The sequence below is a fragment of the Phyllobates terribilis genome, unplaced genomic scaffold, assembly GCF_046119375.1.
Source record: "Phyllobates terribilis strain yellow unplaced genomic scaffold, ASM4611937v1 Scaffold_4__5_contigs__length_816908805, whole genome shotgun sequence".
NCBI classification, from domain to species: Eukaryota; Metazoa; Chordata; class Amphibia; order Anura; family Dendrobatidae; genus Phyllobates; species Phyllobates terribilis.
Window position 1 is genome coordinate 124,996,006 of NW_027362764.1, and position 17,371 is coordinate 125,013,376.

Genomic DNA, 17,371 nt, shown 5'->3' on the forward strand with positions numbered 1-17,371 from the left:
ACTTTCAGTCATTAAAAACCCTATGCAATTTTCCTGATGAACTCTATAATGTTCTAGACTTAAGGAAGTATATTAGAAATAAATTCTCTACCTCTGACCCTTTCAAGAGAACTTGTTAGTTACTCTTTTAAATAATGCTATGAAGCCAACTTGGAATATGAAGAATATCTACTCAATTTTTAATTCTGATGTCTCATATGTCTCATTTGAAAAACTGAATTATATGTGGAGATGGGAAAAAGATCTAAATCATTTCCTCCTAGATAAATGGAAAAAAGTGGTGGAACTAGAGTACAAATCTATTAGCGCAAACCTACATGAAAATTTTTAAATTTTATCTAGGTGGTTCTATACTCCCGCTAGACTTAAACGGCGTATTTCCTGATCAATCCAATTTGTGCTGGAGGAATTGTGGTCAAAGAGGCAATCTTCTTCACATATTCTGGGAATGTCCAAAACTTTCGATACTTAGGAGAGATGTCTCCTTACTATTGAATAAAATCAATGAATCGCCCATAAAAATTTGTCCCCAATTGGCTCTCCTTTTTCTGGAAGCAGATGACCTCCCTCAAAAAACTAGATAAGTTTGTTTTCACATTTTTTCTGTTATAAAAACCTGTATTGCGTCAAAGTGGAAATCGATGGATATTCCCTCTATTTCCAACATAATTGATATTATGTTCTCACATAACGCCTTTGAAATCTCCTTAGCGCTAAAGAATAACGCTCTACCTAACCCTAAATATAATTCCAAATGGTGCTCTTGGAATGCAATTTTTCCTCCAAGCAAGAGAAGCCTCTTTATATGATGTTTTATTACTTTGCCAGAATTCTTTTAATCTATACTTCATTCTATGTTGTTTTTGCACTTGGTACGTTAACGTTGTGGTGCAACTATGTTAAGATGATCATTTCCTTTTTTTTTTCTTCTTCTTCTCTACTCTTCCTCTCTACCCCATTTTCTCTTTTCCTGTATTTGGTTGCCTTTCCTTTCCCTGCATCTCTTTCCTGATCCCTTGTCCCCTATACTGTAAAAATCCCCTAATAAAATGAATTTTAAAGATAATAGAAGTACACTGGGCATCTCATCTTTATCGTTTGAGGGTAGGGACAGTACAAACATTTTTTATGTCTCCGGAGTATGCCTTTAAGCAAAAGGCACCACTAACCAAACAACACCAAGAAGATCTCCAAATAAGTCAGGGACAAAGTTACTGAGAAGTACAAGTCAGGGTTGGGTTGTAAAAAAATATTCCAATCTTTGATGATTTCCCAGAGCACCATCCAATCTATTATCAAATGGAAAGAACACGGTACCACAACAAACCTGCCAAGAGAGGGGGCCCACCAGAAGTCTTAGCCTGGACAAGGAGGACCTTAATCAGAGAGGCAGCACAGAGACCAGTTAACCCTGAAGGAGCTTCAGAGTTCCCAAGCAGAGACTGGAGTATCTGTCCATACGACCACAATGAGGCTACGGCCCCACTATCAGTATTTGGTCTGTCAGTATTTTTCCTCAGCATTTGTAATCCAAAACCAGGAATGGGTCAAAAATGCAGAATTGGTGCACTTGTTTCTATTATACTTACTCTGTCGCCTCATTGGGGGACACAGTACCATGGGTGTTGCGACACTATGCATAATCTGAAAAAGATTAACCGTGGCTCCTCCTCTGCAGTACACACCCCTGGACGGCATCAGCCTTCTCCAGTTTTTGCTTAGTGTCGCATAGGACGCACACCAAAAACTTTTACTCCGTTTTTCACAGACGGGATTACAGATGAAGAAAAGTGGGTCTACTGCGAGACTCCCAGCATGGCTCCTTCCTCGGCCCCTTATTATGGGGTGCACGGTTGAAGTTGGGAAGGCTATTCCCCATGTCGCTCCTTCCCCAGCCCCTCGTGGTGCTGGTTCAAAGTCGAGAGCCCCCTCCTTCCCCAATTCCTTTTGGTTTCTGGGTTGAGGTCGAGGCGAGGATAATAGCCCCCTGATGGTGACAACAGCACCTCCCTAATCCCCCCCTGGGGGTATTAGGTTGAAAGGCCTCAGGTAGGGCCTGTACAGGCAGCAGCTCCCAGCAGCCAGCACACTACAGCTGAATCCAGGGACCACAGCCCTGCTGCGGGCTCCTGTCGGGGCTGGGGGGAGTGCAGGCAGGCATGGCACAACACAGGCACAGGCCTCCCTGCGCCCTGTCTCTGCAGCAGCACCCGCTTTATGGTGCCTCAGGGGGACTCCTCACAGGGCTCCCCCTTCCGCTTATACCCCCACCACTATCCTGTCTTCAAAGCCGGGGGGGTCCGGTTCAGATCCGGCCCCCTCCCGGACTTCCGCGCCGGCCTGCAGTCCCTTAGGGCATCAGGCATCTAATTTAGGCAGCGGCTTCTGCCACCTCCTCTCCCCGGCCCGCCCCCCGGATGACAAATATGACACTACAGTGTCATAGAGGGGGCGGATCGAGACTGAAAGGGTGCGATTTCACACAATTCTGCCGCCCTTTTCAGCTCTCTGCCCCCCTTCTTTCTTAACTTTACTCCAGCAGCCATTATCTGCTGCAGGATAAGGGAAGACCAGCCAGTCTCCGGGGGGCACTGCATAGCCACCCCTGTAGGGCCCTCTGCATAGCCACCCCAGTGCACTATGCCGGGCTCAAGGTCCAAGAGAACCAGGCAGGACTGCTATTATGCACTCTGTACAGCCTGCAGCAATACTCTCCCAAGTGGCAACACGTACCTGTACTGCCAGGACTGCATCCAGACTACTGTGCCAGAGCCCCAAGAAGCCCCTGCCAATACCTCGGTGTCTAATGCCACGCCGGAATGGGTCACTCAGATGTCGCAATCTATGATACAGTCTATAGATAACCTCACATCCACATTGCTTCAGGCTCTGCAGAGTCATGCCTCGGCTATGAACGCTACCCAGCAAAGGGAAGGCTCGACTCAGGGACATGACGACCCGGACACATCCAGGTCTAGGTCAGGACGCAAGCGGACCCACAGGTCACGTTCATCTGCGTCATCCCATAGCACACGGTCATCCCCTTCTAGGGAGAGACACCGTAGTTCCAGATCATCTAGACCGTGTCCTACCAGGGACAGACAATGCAGTTCTCCGCAGCGATCCCCGACCAGAGAAGGCCTCCACCCTGGTTCACCCAGCAGAAGACGCCTTAGCGATACACAGGATTCGGAAGGCATCTGTGATTCCGACTCAGACAAGGAAACTGAAGGGTCTCTGATCCCAATCCCCCCTAGCAATACAGCGCTAGTTGAGGACGCTGGACATTTCTGATCCGCCCCCGGAGGCACCACAACACCAGAAGTCCTTCAAAGGAAATCTTAAGCCTCGACTTTGACCACCCAGAGTTTGTCGATCCTTAAAAAGCAGTTCTCACAGCCTGAGAAGTTTACCAATCGCAAATATCTGGAGGCGCGGTACCCCTTCCCATAGGAGACCACCAAGGAATGGACAGATCCACCCGAAGTGGATCCCCCAGTCCCTAGGCTAGCAGCACAGTCACTCCTTTCACTGCCAGATAGCTCCACCCTCAGGGACACAGCAGACCGGCAGGTAGAACGCATGGCTCGTTCAATTTGCGAGGCCGCAGGGGCCTCCCTGGCTCCCGCGTTCGCTTCAGTTTGGGCTGCCAAGGGCATCCTGGCTTTGGCCCAAAATTTACAAGCTGGCCTCCAAGTATCTGCTCCTGAGCTGTCGGACCAAGTGGTTCAAATAGCAGTTGTAGCAGATTACATGCTTCATGCAGCTCTGGATTCTGCAAGGGGTGCAGCGGGGATAGCCTCAAACGCCATCACGATTCGGCGTATCCTCTGGTTGCGGGAACGGAAAGCAGACGAAGCCTCAAAGAAGTCCCTCACGCACCTCCCGTACCTCAGTGATCGACTTTTTGGTGAACAGTTGGACACTATGATATCCAACGCCACCGGGGGTAAGAGTACCTCTCTCCCCCAACTGAAACCCAAACGCACTTACAAGAAGCGTAACCAAACTCGATTCCGATCCTTTCGGAACTCTTCGGGCTGGTCCGTCTCGCGGCCAGCACAAAATAGCAACCGCTCCCTACGCAGGGACACCTCGCGGTCGACGCAAAATTCGGACAAGACCTGGCAGTCAAAAGCAGGCCAGTCAAAGTCCAAGGAGGAAAATCTCAGATTTCCTCCTCCTCATGACTCACGGACTCCGGAAGACACCCCACCTGTAGCCGGCCGACTTTTGCTCTTTCATCAAGTCTGGCTGCCTATTACAGAAGACAGGTGGGTCAGGGAACTAGTGTCTTCGGGATACAAGGTAGAGTTCACTTCCAACCCACCAAACAGACTTTCTTTCTGTTCCCCCAAAACCGCCAGCAAAGGCTTGTGCCTTCCGCCAAGCGGTCTTCTCGCTTCTTCAAGCAGGAGTCATAGTACGGGTCCCCGCGGCCGAGAGCTTCCGAGGGTTCTACTCCAATTTATTCGTAGTCCCCAAGAAAGGAGGCAGCATACAGCCCATACTGGACCTAAAACAGCTCAACAAATATGTACGGGTACGTCACTTCCGCATGGAGTCCCTTCGGTCCATGGAAAAGGGAGAATTTCTTGCCTCCATAGACATACAAGACGCATACCTGCATATACCAATTGCATCCGCCCATCAGAGATTTCTCAGGTTCGCAATTGACCAGGACCACTACCAATTCGGTTCGGACTCGCCACGGCTCCCAGAGTGTTTACCAAAGTCATGGCAGCCACCATGGACGTCCTGCACTCCAGAGGCACAGTAGTCGTTCCATACCTGGACGATCTCCTTATCAAGGCTCCCACCTTCAAGGACTGCGAGCTCAGCGTGTCAATCACAATCGACACTCTGAGTCGCCTGGGTTGGTTAGTCAACCTACAAAAGTCATCACCAACCCCGAGTCAGCCTCTGACCTTCCTGGGAAAGCTATTCAACACCTTCAGGGTTCTAGTGCTCCTTCCCAAGGACAAGGCACTGCCTCTCTGTCTAGGAGTTCGCACTCTCCTCAGCAAACCCCCTCGATCTCTCCGGTTTGCCATGAGAGTCCTCGGCAGGATGGTGGCGGCAATAGAAGCGGTCCCATTTGCCCAGCTTCACCTCAGGCCTCTCCAACTAGCCATCCTCAAGTCATGGGACAGGAACCCTTTTTCTCTCGACAGGGAGTTCCAGCTGACGTCAACCAGGAGGTCCCTGCACTGGTAGCTCAAGCCAACCTCACTAACAAAGGGGAAATCCTTTCTCATGGGTCAATGGAAGGTTCTGACCACCGACGCGAGCCTGACGGGTTGGGGTGCGGTGCACCTACACCACAGAGCACAGGGCAAGTGGACCCCAGCTGAAGCGACCATTCCCATCAACATCTTGGAAATTCGTGCCATCCTCCTGGTATTGAGAGCCTTCCATCACTTACTAGCAGCCTCTCACATCAGAGTACAGTCGGACAATGCCACGGCTGTGGCATATGTGACTCACCAAGGGGGGACCCGCAGTGCCCAGGCGATGCGAGAAGTGACACACATTCTCCACTGGACAGAAGACACAGGTTCGGTTCGCTCTGCGGTCCACATTCCGGGTGTGGACAACTGGGAAGCAGACTTCCTCAGCCGGCAAGGAATGGACTTGGGAGAGTGGTCTCTCCATCCCGAAGTTTTTTGACAGATCTGCCATCGCTGGGGGACTCCGGACGTGGACCTAATGGCATCCCACTTCAATGCCAAGGTCTCCAACTTCATGGCCAGAACACAAGACCCGCGGGCGCTAGGAGCGGACGCCCTGGTTCAGGACTGGACCCAGTTCCAGCTCCTGTACATTTTTCCACCTCTCCCCCTGATATCCAGAGTGGTGAGGAAGATCAAGCAAGAGGGAATTCCAACCATCCTAATCGCACCGGACTGGCCCAGACGTACATGGTACGCCGACATTGTACAGCTCACAGCAGATGTCCCCTGGCGTCTTCCCGACCGCCCAGATCTTCTGTCACAAGGCCTGTTCTACCACCAGAACTCAGGGGCCCTCAATTTGATGGCGTGGCCATTGAGACCTGGGTTCTAACCCAGTCAGGGTTCTCGCCGCACGTCATTGCAACCATGATCCGGGCACGGAAGCCAACCTCTGCTAAGATTTCTTACCGTACCTGGAAAGCCTTCTTTACCTGGTGCGAATCTCGTGGCCAGACCCCATTCCCTTATTCCCTCCCCAGGGTATTTGGGTTTCTCCAATCGGGTCTGGAGGCCAGACTGTCCCTGGCCTCCCTTAAGAGCCAGGTGTCAGCTCTCTGTGCTTTTTCAGAGGTGCATTGCTAACAAGCCGCAAGTAAGGACATTTCTTCAGAGGGTTTCCCGATTGGTTCCCCCCTACAGACGACAACTAGAAACGTGGGACCTCAACCTGGTGCTGACAGCATTGCAGGAAACACCCTTTGAACCCCTTAGGGAAGTCCCACTCCACCTTCTATCCCAGAAAGTGGTTTTCCTGGTGGCAATCACCTCACTACGCAGGGTGTCTGAACTGACAGCACTCTCCTGCAGACGGCCCTTCCTGGCTTTTTACCAGGACAAGGTAGTTCTCCGTACGGTCCCATCCTTCCTTCCGAAGGTTGTGTCCAACTTCCACCTCAATGAGGAAATTTCACTGCCATCCCTCGGTCCGGTCCCGGTTCATAGAGTGGAGAAGGCTCTGCATACGCTTGACCTTGTCAGGGCATTGCATATCTATGTGTCTAGGACTGCGCCCTTCCGGAAGTCTGATTCTCTTTTCCTTCTTCTGGAAGGCGGCCGCAAGGGTCTGCCTGCTTCCAAAGCTACCCTTGCCAGGTGGATCAAATCCACCATACAAGAGGCCTACCGCCTCAAAAATTCTCCTCTTCCAGCAGGTATTACGGCACACTCTACACGTGCGGTAGGGGCCTCCTGGGCCATTAGGCACCAGGCTTCGGCACAACAAGTGTGTAAGGCAGCCACCTGGACTAGTCTACACACGTTTACCAAACACTAGAGGGTTCATACCCAGTCCTCAGCAGATGCGAGCCTGGGTAGATGTGTTCTGCAGGCAACGGTACCCCAATTGTAGGGGCCCGTCTACACAATATTCGTCCATTGCTTCCCACCCAGGGACTGCTTTGGGATGTCCCATGGTCCTATGTCCCCCAATGAGGCGACAGAGTAAAGGAGATTTTTGTGTACTGACCGTAAAATCTCTTTCTCTTAGCCTCTAATTGGGGGACACAGCTCCCACCCGGTCGCCCGTTCCGAGCCGTTATTATGTTGAGTTCTCATATTGTTTTTTTTGAGCTCGTACATAGTTGCCTTCTTATAGGCATGGTTATGTTATCCATGTTACGTTCCTCCTAATGCTTTTGCACAAAACTGGAGAAGGCTGATGCCGTCCAGGGGTGTATACTGCAGAGGAGGAGCCACGGTTAATCTTTTTCAGATTATGCATAGCGTCGCCTCCTAGTGGACAGCAACATAACACCCATGGTCCTGTGTCCCCTAATTAGAGGCTAAGAGAAAGAGATTTTACGGTGAGTACACAAAAATCTCCTTTTTATCTGATTGTTCCTCACCTAGTTTTTGCTTACAAATTACTGACCAAATACTGATAGTGGGGCCGTAGCCCAAGCTGTACTCTCCATAGAGGTGGCCTTTATGAAAGAGTGGGCGGAAAAAAGCCTTTACTTACACATTAAAATTGTAAGGCACATTTTGAGTTTGCCAAAAGACATGTGGGAGACTCCCTAAACATATGGAGAAAGTTGCTGTGGTCAGATGAGACCAACATTTAACTTTTTGGCCACCAAGGAACACGCTATGTCTGGTGCCAAACCAACACAGCTCATCACCCCAAGAACACCATCCCCACAGTAAAACGTGGTGGCAGCATCATGCTGTGGGGATGTTTTCCGGCAGCAGGGGCAGGGAAAATGGGAGGGGGAAGATGGATGGTGCAAAACACAGGGATATTGGGTTGGAGGTTCACCTTCCAACAAGACAATGACCCAAAGCATACTGCTAAAGCAACACTCGTGGTTTAAGGAGAAATGTGTAAATGTTCAGGCGTGGCCTCGACAATTGAGAATCTGTTGTCAGACTTGATTTACTCTGGTGAACAGCAATCTTCATCTAATTTGAAGGAGCTTGAACAGGTTTGCCTCGAGGAGTGGGCAAAAATCTCAGTGGAAAGCTCATAGAAATCTATCCAAAGTGACTTGCAGCTGTAATTGCTGCAAAAGGAGGCTCTACAAAGTACTGACTTTAGGGGAGTGAACAGTGTGCATAACTAAAGTGTTCAGTTATTTTGTCTTATTTGTTGTTTGCTTCACAATAAAACCAAATCGTCACAGTTGTAGGCATGTTCTTTACATGAACTGATGGAAACCCTCAAAAAAAAAAAAAATTCCAGGTTGTGAGGCAGCAAAACACGAAAAATGCCAAGCAGGGATGGGTGGGGGGGGTGTTGCTACACATAACACACTTTCCAGTAAGTATAAATCACTGTGGCTCACATCCACGGCGATAGCTGTACTCGGATTTGCAATTACCACATCAGTACATTGCATCCATTACAGACTATAATGACCGTTCATATTCACCAGAAGTAACAGACGACAACCTGCCTTTTTCATGTCATTTTAATAGTGTTCTTTAAAAAAAAAAAATTTCCCAGATAAAATTTTTCAAAATCAAATTGCATAAAAAGAACATAAAATTATACAGACAGCAATAGATTAAAAAAATGCCCCAAGCCTTGCAAAGCATATGCAAAGTCAATGTTAAAGTAACAGGGTGCTCTGGAGTTTCTAAAGAGTTTAAAACTCGTCACGATTGAATTGTACAAACTTGTAAAAATACTGATGATATGATGTATAGTAAAATAAAAAACAGCTTAAAATGGTCTCAGTTTCCTATATATCAAAGATGATTCAAGACCTTATTTAAATCAATTTTTAAAATCCGACCCCACCTCTCTAAAATGTTGCACTAAATTGCACATTAGTAGCGGGAAGCGGTTTGCTATGCTTACACCTAATCCACTACCTACATGCGCAACATGTTAAGAGATTGACAATATATTCCTTAAAATTGTATCATATTAAAATAGCAGCATACGGCTTGTAATGCCTTTGAGATTCTTGTAGTCTTTGTGGACCGGTCCGGCTGTGTCTCCATCAGTTCTCCAGATGCCACTGCTGAGCTGGTGACCCATCGCAGATTGCCATGGCCACGTATCCCTTATGACTGAGGGAGTCCATGAGCTTCAAGCATTGCCCGACTGACACTTGGTAGAGGCGGTTGTTTTTCTGGAGGAAAAAAGCACATCTTACCAAGTCTGATGTTTTCTTATTCACGCAAGAAGCAATAAAAAAAACAAAGCTACTCATTCCTCATAAAACCAGTCAAAGTGTACTATTCCCGGAATGTCAGCCATATACTGGTGCCAACCCATGTCCACGGCAAGTTTAATGAGAGGCTTTCAGGACAACTAGCCAAGGGTGTAATCACTGCAACCGGTGATACACAATATTACAACATGCTTGGAATTTTTTCGATGGTACATAATCTATTTTCTGTTAGTAGACACTGCGGAAGATTGATCAAAATAACAATGACACTGCTCCAATGGAGTCAAGAAACTTATAGGGAGTCTGCCAGTACAAAATGAAGGATCAAACAAAGCACAGTCGTTCCGTGCACCCTTGGCCTGGCCAAACAGTTTAGTGCACATTCCCACCTACTTTATTTACATCTATCTCCACCCTACTCTTCATTGATTGGCAGCTTTGGCTTTACAGGAGCCGGAGGAGGGCGGCAATAGATGGAAGACTAGTAGGTGGGAAGGTGCACTGAACTGTTTGGCCAAGTTAAAGGGACTGTCAGCACAGAATGACTGTCCAAACCAAGTACAGGCACTTGGTGCATCAGAGCAGGGTCAAACATTTAAGTGCACCTTCCCACCTATCTAGAGCTGTCAAACAAAGAAGAGGAGGGTACATAAAGGATTTTTCTGTTAGTGAAGGACAAAAACCACTGGTGATCATCTGTTCCTTTTATGTTAATATAGTTCAAACCCAAACAAACAGCAGCAGCAGTGGGTGATAAATACAGAAGTGGTGACGTGTTTCTATTATACTTTTCCTCTGATTGTTCCTCTCCTGATTTTCACTTACAAATACGGATGTAAAATACTGGCCAAATACTGAACGTGTGAACATGGCCTCAATCTCAGCTTCGCAGTCCCCAGTGAGTGACAACCAAAGAGATATATAAAATATACTTACACCAAATACCCACTGTTGTGATCCACCAGATCCATGACATTTCATCAATCGAGGAGGATCTGAGGATCGAGTCTCTGACATATCCAAGCACAACAGATTACTCAGGATGAGCTCATGTTCTTCATTATATGTCCAAATCTGGAAATGTCACACAGATGTATTATCATTCTGCACTATTGCTATTACAGTTTGCATTGACTTGTGCCTTTGACATCGATACTGTTATATATATATATTTTTTTTTATATAAATATTACACACACATATACTTATATACAGACTGTGCCAGTGCGGAAGTTACAAGAGTGCGTTAATGTTCGATTACTAATCATGAAACTAAGTAGAATACCACTAGGACTAGCACAGACTAAAAGCTGCAGATGTGGTGTAGAGATGATATTACAGTAGTGATGAGAGCAAGTGCTCGTTACTCGAGTTTGCCAAGGGCGCTCGAGTGACATGTTCGAGTCCCCGCCCCGCATGTTTTGCGGCTGTTAGGCAATCCCCAGATGTTTTGTGGTTGTCTAACAGCTGCAAAACATGCGGGAGCGGGGACTCGAACATGTCACTCGAGCCCCCGTGTTACTCGGTGCATACCCAAGCACTTGCGCTCATCACTAGATATTAGTACTTTCCAGAAGCCAATGGTACAGTAACACCATTACCTGGTCAGAATCGTTAAAGTCACAATCTTTGGCAACGACTAACCCTCCCTTCTGACTAGGATGACCCTGGGCCACAAGACACCGGTTCCTCTGCATGTTGATGAGCTGAAAAAGATATAGATGTGGTTTAGAGATGAGGTGGTCTTACATAGGCTGATAATTGGATAGGTTGCTATGACAACAGGTGGTCTGCTGAAGCCCCTTCAGGCCTGCCATCATGGAGCTCCATTGAAACACAGATTGTCGCTGGGCTTCAAAGGAGACTGATTTTTTTTACTTGGGTGCCATGTATACTTTATGATTATGCACCTGTCCCATTAGGTTTTATACTACAGGTGCATCTCACTAAATTTAGAATATCATCAAAAAGTTAATTTATTTCAGTTCTTCAATACAAAAAGTGAAACTCATATTATATAGAGTCATTACAAACAGAGTGATCTATTTCAAGTATTTATTTCTGTTAATGTTGATGATTATGGCTTACAGCCAATGAAAACACAAAAGTCATTATCTCAGTAAAGTAAAATAATTAACAAAAAACACCTGCAAAGGCTTCCTAAGCGTTTAAAAAGGTCCCTTAGTCTGTTTCAGTAGGCTCCACAATCATGGGGAAGACTGCTGACTTGACAGATGTCCAGAAGGCAGTCATTGACACACTCCACAAGGTCCCAGAGTTCCAATTTTCATTTGGAAATCAAGGTCCCAGAGTCTGGAGGAAGAGTGGAGAGGCCACAATCCAAGCTGCTTGAGGTCTAGTGTGAAGTTTCCACAATCAGTGATGGTTTGGGGAGCCATGTCATCTGCTGGTGTAGGTCCACTGTGTTTTATCAAGACCAAAGTCAGCGCAGCCGTCTACCAGGAAATTTTAGAGCACTTCATGCTTCCCTCTGCTGACAAGCTTTGTGGAGATGGAAATTTCATTCTCCAGCAGGACTTGGCACCTGTCCACACTGCCAAAAGTACCAATACCTGGTTTACAAACAACAGTATCACTGTGCTTGATTGGCCAGCAAACTCGCCTGACCTTAACCCCATAGAGAATCTATTATAGAGGATCTATGAGGTATTGTCAAGAGGAAGATGAGACACCAGACCCAACAATGCAGGCGAGATGAAGGCTGCTATCAAAGCAACCTGGGCTTCCATAACACCTCAGCAGTGCCACAGGCTGATCGCCTCCATGCCACGCCGCATTGATGCAGTAATTGATGCTAAAGGAGCCCCGACCAAGTATTGGGTGCATTTACTGAACATACATTTCAGTAGGCCAACGTTTTGGATTTTAAAAACATTTTTCAAGCTGTTGTTATGAAGTATTCTAATATACTGAGATAATGACTTTTGTTTTTTCATTGGCTGTAATCCATAATCATCAACATTAACAAAAATAAAGACTTGAAATAGATCACTCTGTAATGACTCTATATAATATATGGGTTTAACTTTTTGTATTGAAGAACTGATGATACTCTAATTTAGTGAGATGCACCTGTATATTGAGGTTCACCTCACCTAATTTGGATCCATGTACCTGAATTTCACTATATCATGTGCTCATTTACTTGTATTAAACCCTGACCACCACTCTCTAGGTCTGATTACAGTGCATGTTTTATGTGATTTTAGGTCTTCATAACCAGCCGTTTGTGATTCTTCCTTGATCTAACAATAAAAAAACTAAAAATAAAATAACCTATTTAGTATAACCAGAGTACTTTTTGACTTTGGATTTACCTCCTATAATCAAAACTGAGAGAAGTGGGCAGGTAAGAGTGCTGAAGTGCGGGAGCGCTCTCTCCCTATTGTCCCACAAGTCCTATGGTAACTCACCAGAGACGGCGCCATCCCCTTCCCTAATTTGGTTCAGTGCATTTGTAATGCCAAGCAGCACCATCCTTATATCTCGGAGCCTACTCTAGAGACAATTTGCATAAAGCCATTGAATAAAAGATATAAGCCACAGATTAAGAGATACTGGCAAAGGAAGTTTTGTTTTACACATAATCTAGTGAAAGAAAATCCCTCTGTATACTTAATTATATAGAAAGGGCTTCATGGATCATAGTGTAAGCAGAAGGAGACAACCCTGTTATAGGGGTCCAAACATGGAAAAGACATGAAGAATCAATTTTGTTCAAAAATACAACAAATTATAGCCTGGGGTTACTATGTTTACATTTTTGGCTATGTAGTTTGCAACGATGTACCCCATACACAGCTGCAATGCTCTGTGTGCACTGACACCTTTGTTATAGCCAGCAGTCATTATTTTAGTCATTTGTTCTACATTAAATCTGCCCTACACATTAGATGGTTGTTGGCCAAAAGATGCTCCAGCCAATCATTTGGCCAGCAGCCATCTCCGGCATCTCGCAGACACACAGGACACCGACAGACATCTCTGCCAGCGGCTTATTTCCAGGAGAACAAAGCAATCGGCAGTCGGAAATCAGACATGCTCCATTGACGGCCGACTGATCGTCAAGGGAGATAAAGCCTCCATTCAGATGAGCATATCAACCAAACCCATCGGCAGGTTCACCCATCTCAAATATTTCTATACTGTGGGAAAAAAATTATTGTCTCACTGAAGTTAGCTGAAGCCGGGCTCTCTGCTGTCTCACTAGGTGACCTGGGTCTCATTCCACTGCGTGGGAAGAGTCCGTGAGAGCACAGCATGAAAAAAAATGGGAGATCTATGCTGTTATCTTGCTTCATGATTGATGTAGTTCGGTAAGGAAAGATGTAAGATGGGTCCCTGTGTAATATGGAGCAGCAGTAAAAGGCCAGATAGAGCAACTGAGGTAAATCCTTTACAGTCTTTCTTCAGTGAATTGAGGCTGTCTGTCTGAAGTGAAGATTAAGAAAAACCTCTTTGAGGCAACTCTATATTTCTTCTGCAAATTAACACTTTACAAATCACTATGTTCTCCTCTTACCCATTCTCCTCCTCTAAAACATAGGAAGGTCTTATAATATGCCTGATAAATAGCAATATGTATAAAATAAAGTTCTGCCTCTCTATGGCGGCAACATAATTTTCACCAGATTCGCTTTTTGCTTATTCACTTGCCATTGAGATGCACTGGTGACTAAAGTCACCATGTTAGTGTTAAAGCTGGTATCTCCCAGTGAATAACAAAAGATTGTAAGACATACTGCACAATTCTTGAAATTCATCAAAAAGCTGATGTCCATTATTCTTTACTTGTGATATGAGAGAGATCTAGCTAATCCGGTCGGCTGGTCGGGAGAGAGAGAGAGAGAGAAAGATCTAGCTAATCTTGTCGGATGGACTGTTGCATGCAGATAATGGCACAATTTTTGGGGGGGAGAGACCGTGTAGGCGGCTCTCACTACAGATGTCTTCTAGGCTTGGCCTCTGAATAATGTCCTCCCCTCCCTGCCAGCCACTATCCCGATATATCTTAGTACCCTTGGATCCTGCCCACGATGCTTCATTAGAAGGGGTTGGGTTCCATAGTCTGGCCGATTTGTGGATTAAAAGTGAATCTGTCAGCAGGTTTTTTCTATGTAATCTGACAGCATATTGATGTAGGGGAATTGAGCTTGATTCCAGGGATTTCTGACTTAACTAGGCTATGTTTTGCTGTTTCAATAAAATCAGCGTTTTATCAGCAGATGACCAGTACAGTACAAGCAGCTTTGAGCCTTTTAGTCCAACCACGCCACCACCACTGATCAGCAGCTTTCTGTCAATATACACTGTACACAGAAATCAGTGATGTGCTGGATCTTCTGGAGCAGAGCACTGTGCTCCTAAACTCATCCATGCTGTAAAGCTATCTGGAGGAACCGCACACCAACAGACACAAGTTGCTGAAGTGATTTTTAGTGACTTCTCATATCCTAAAAAAAACAAGTCACACTATTTCAATAACAAAGTGACAGTAATATAGCTTGATGGTCTTAAGGTAACATTAGAGTAGCAGCTTTTCGGAATTTTAATGCTTCATCAGGTCTAAAGGATTTACCCAAGTGACATAAGAGACTGTGGGGCCCATTACACTGTATGGAGCACTATATGGGGCCCATTCTACTGTATGGAGGACTATGTGAGGCCCATTATACTGTATGGAGGACTATGTGGGGCCGTTATACTGAATGGAGCACTATGTGGGGCCCATTACACTGTATGGAGGACTATGTGGGGCCCATTATACTGAATGGAGCACTATGTGGGGCCCATTACACTGTATGGAGGACTATGTGGGGCCCATTACACTGTATGGAGGACTATGTGGGGCCCATTACACTGTATAGAGCACTATGTGGGGCCGTTATACTGAATGGAGCACTATGCGGGGCCACTATACTGTATGGAGCACTATGACGGGCCCATTATACTGTATGGAGGACTATGTGGGGCCCATTATTCTGTATGGAGGACTATGTGGGGCCATTATACTGTATGCAGAACTATGTGGGGCCATTATACTGTATGCAGAACTATGTGGGGCCCATTATACTGTGTGGAGGACTGTGTGGGGATTACAGTTGGGGAATCACACTGTGTTAGGGTCACCATACTTTTCCAGGGGTCTTGAGGGAGTGCGGTACAGTTTGTGTGGAGGGTACTGTGGAGGAATTCACTGTGAAGGTGTCTGTGTTTGGGGGGCACTTTTGTTGGCATCATACTTTATCTGAATTATCCAAGTTTTTTTTTATCCTTTGTTATTACATATTTAAATTAGGCCATTGGGCCATATGCTTTTTACTGCTCTTATACAACATATTATAGAATAAAGTATTGGAATAATAAGATCTATTAATTAAAATGTACTTTGTTAGTGGGACAAGCCCTTTAAAGTTTGTTTCCATATGAAAGGGTTAATCGTTATATTTGATGACAAGTAAAAACTTCCTCAATTTTAGACTTTATTTTTTTAATAAATATCAAGGTGGGCCGGTGACTGTTGTCCAAGCTTTTAATTTTGGCCCTCTGTGTATTTGAGTTTGCCATCCCTGCTTTAGAGGTACTTGTTCCCAAGAACAAGTTTTCGGTAGAGTGAAGGCAAAAGCGTGTTTCTGGGGTACAATTTCCCAATAAAAGACCTCTGAAAGTACTACGTGCTTCTGACCCGACACCATTCCTCCAACAAGTAAATTCCTCTAAGTGACTTCACTTCATACTGTGCCATTTCTAATATTTGTTATATGCTCACTAATTATCTTGAGCATTTTAGCTGGGTGTCTTACATAGAAGAATTCCCAGGGTCATATTATTGATTTTCATAATTTCTTATACCATTTTGTTTCTTACCCCCATTTTAGTTATTTTTTAGGCTTTACAAGAGTAAAAAATCCTCATTCTTCTACATTTTTGGCAGCCTATTAATCTTTAATCATTCTGGCTTTTTATACACAATTTCTGGTTTGACTGGTATAATAGATGTCTTGTGCTTCAGGAGAGTCATTAGATTGAATATCTTCAGTCATGTGGCAAAGCTCATGACAAGGATGAACAATATTTGGTCGCTGCCTCAAATAGGTGGTGCTAGGTAGCCAGCTTTATTCTTTTTGGATCAGGCTATTTGCCCATCTTTATTTACATACGGTAACTATTCAGCACAATTATAACCGTATGTATAGAAAGCTTGACAGAAAATCATCTTACCCTCCCACGTTTGAGGATTTTGGGCCGCTTTTGGCCTCTATTGACGAATACAGGTGGTTGGGCTTTGGCATTAGGACCGGAAATTTGCATCTCAGGGTAAATATTATCCAGATACCACTTAAAGGACTTGCAATTCAATCTGTTCCTCAAAGCCACTCGTTCGCTGATGTCTCCGTAATCTCTGCTCCTGAGCTCAGGTCGGAGGACAAAATACTGCTCCTGGTCATAAAAGAAAGATCAGAACTATAAACGGACTTCACTGCTCCAGACATTTACTTAATGTGATTCAGACTACTACTTTTTGTGCAGCCAGTAAAAAGAAAACTACCACATGATCTAAAGAATCATTAACCTAAGGCTATGGGAAGTCATATAGTTGCAAGCAAAAGTAAGTGAACCTTTCAAAATTGTGCATTGAATACTAATAAAATGTGGTCTGATTATTTTCAAAGTCATGTTATCAATTAATACAACTAACACTAACTAAAAACACAAACAGTTGTTCTGTTGAAGTATTTTATTGAACACATTAAATAAACATGAACAGTAAAGAAAGAAAAGTTAACTTTTGTGTTAATTGGCAAAAGGAGGTTCAATTAAAGGGGTCGTCCACTACTTGGACAAATCCTTCTTGATATAAATGTTTGGCTCAGATAAAATAAAAAAAACTATACTTGCCTCCCATGTCTGCGCCATTCCAGCGGTGTTGGTACTCGTGGTCCAGGGGCTCTCGTGCAGTTGTGACACGTGAGCCCGGTGCCCAATCTGTGCTGG

General features: G+C 45.3%; 1 protein-coding gene across 3 annotated transcripts in view; it reads right to left on the reverse strand.

Annotated features, from left to right (window-relative positions):
• Window positions 1-8,648: 8,648 nt before the first annotated feature.
• GALNT11 (polypeptide N-acetylgalactosaminyltransferase 11) overlaps window positions 8,649-17,371 on the reverse strand; it is a 136,082-nt gene continuing 127,359 nt past the window's right edge. For 2 of the 3 annotated variants that reach the window (XM_073677717.1, XM_073677716.1), the window contains 4 exons: window positions 16,598-16,816; window positions 10,957-11,061; window positions 10,292-10,429; window positions 8,650-9,313 (listed from right to left, as the gene is read on the reverse strand). In XM_073677717.1, coding sequence (XP_073533818.1) covers window positions 9,182-9,313; window positions 10,292-10,429; window positions 10,957-11,061; window positions 16,598-16,816 — 594 coding nt within the window. In that variant the 3' untranslated portion in view covers window positions 8,650-9,181. Of the gene's footprint in view, window positions 9,314-10,291; window positions 10,430-10,956; window positions 11,062-16,597; window positions 16,817-17,371 lie in introns of all 3 variants that reach the window. The other variant, XM_073677715.1, reaches the window with a different exon arrangement.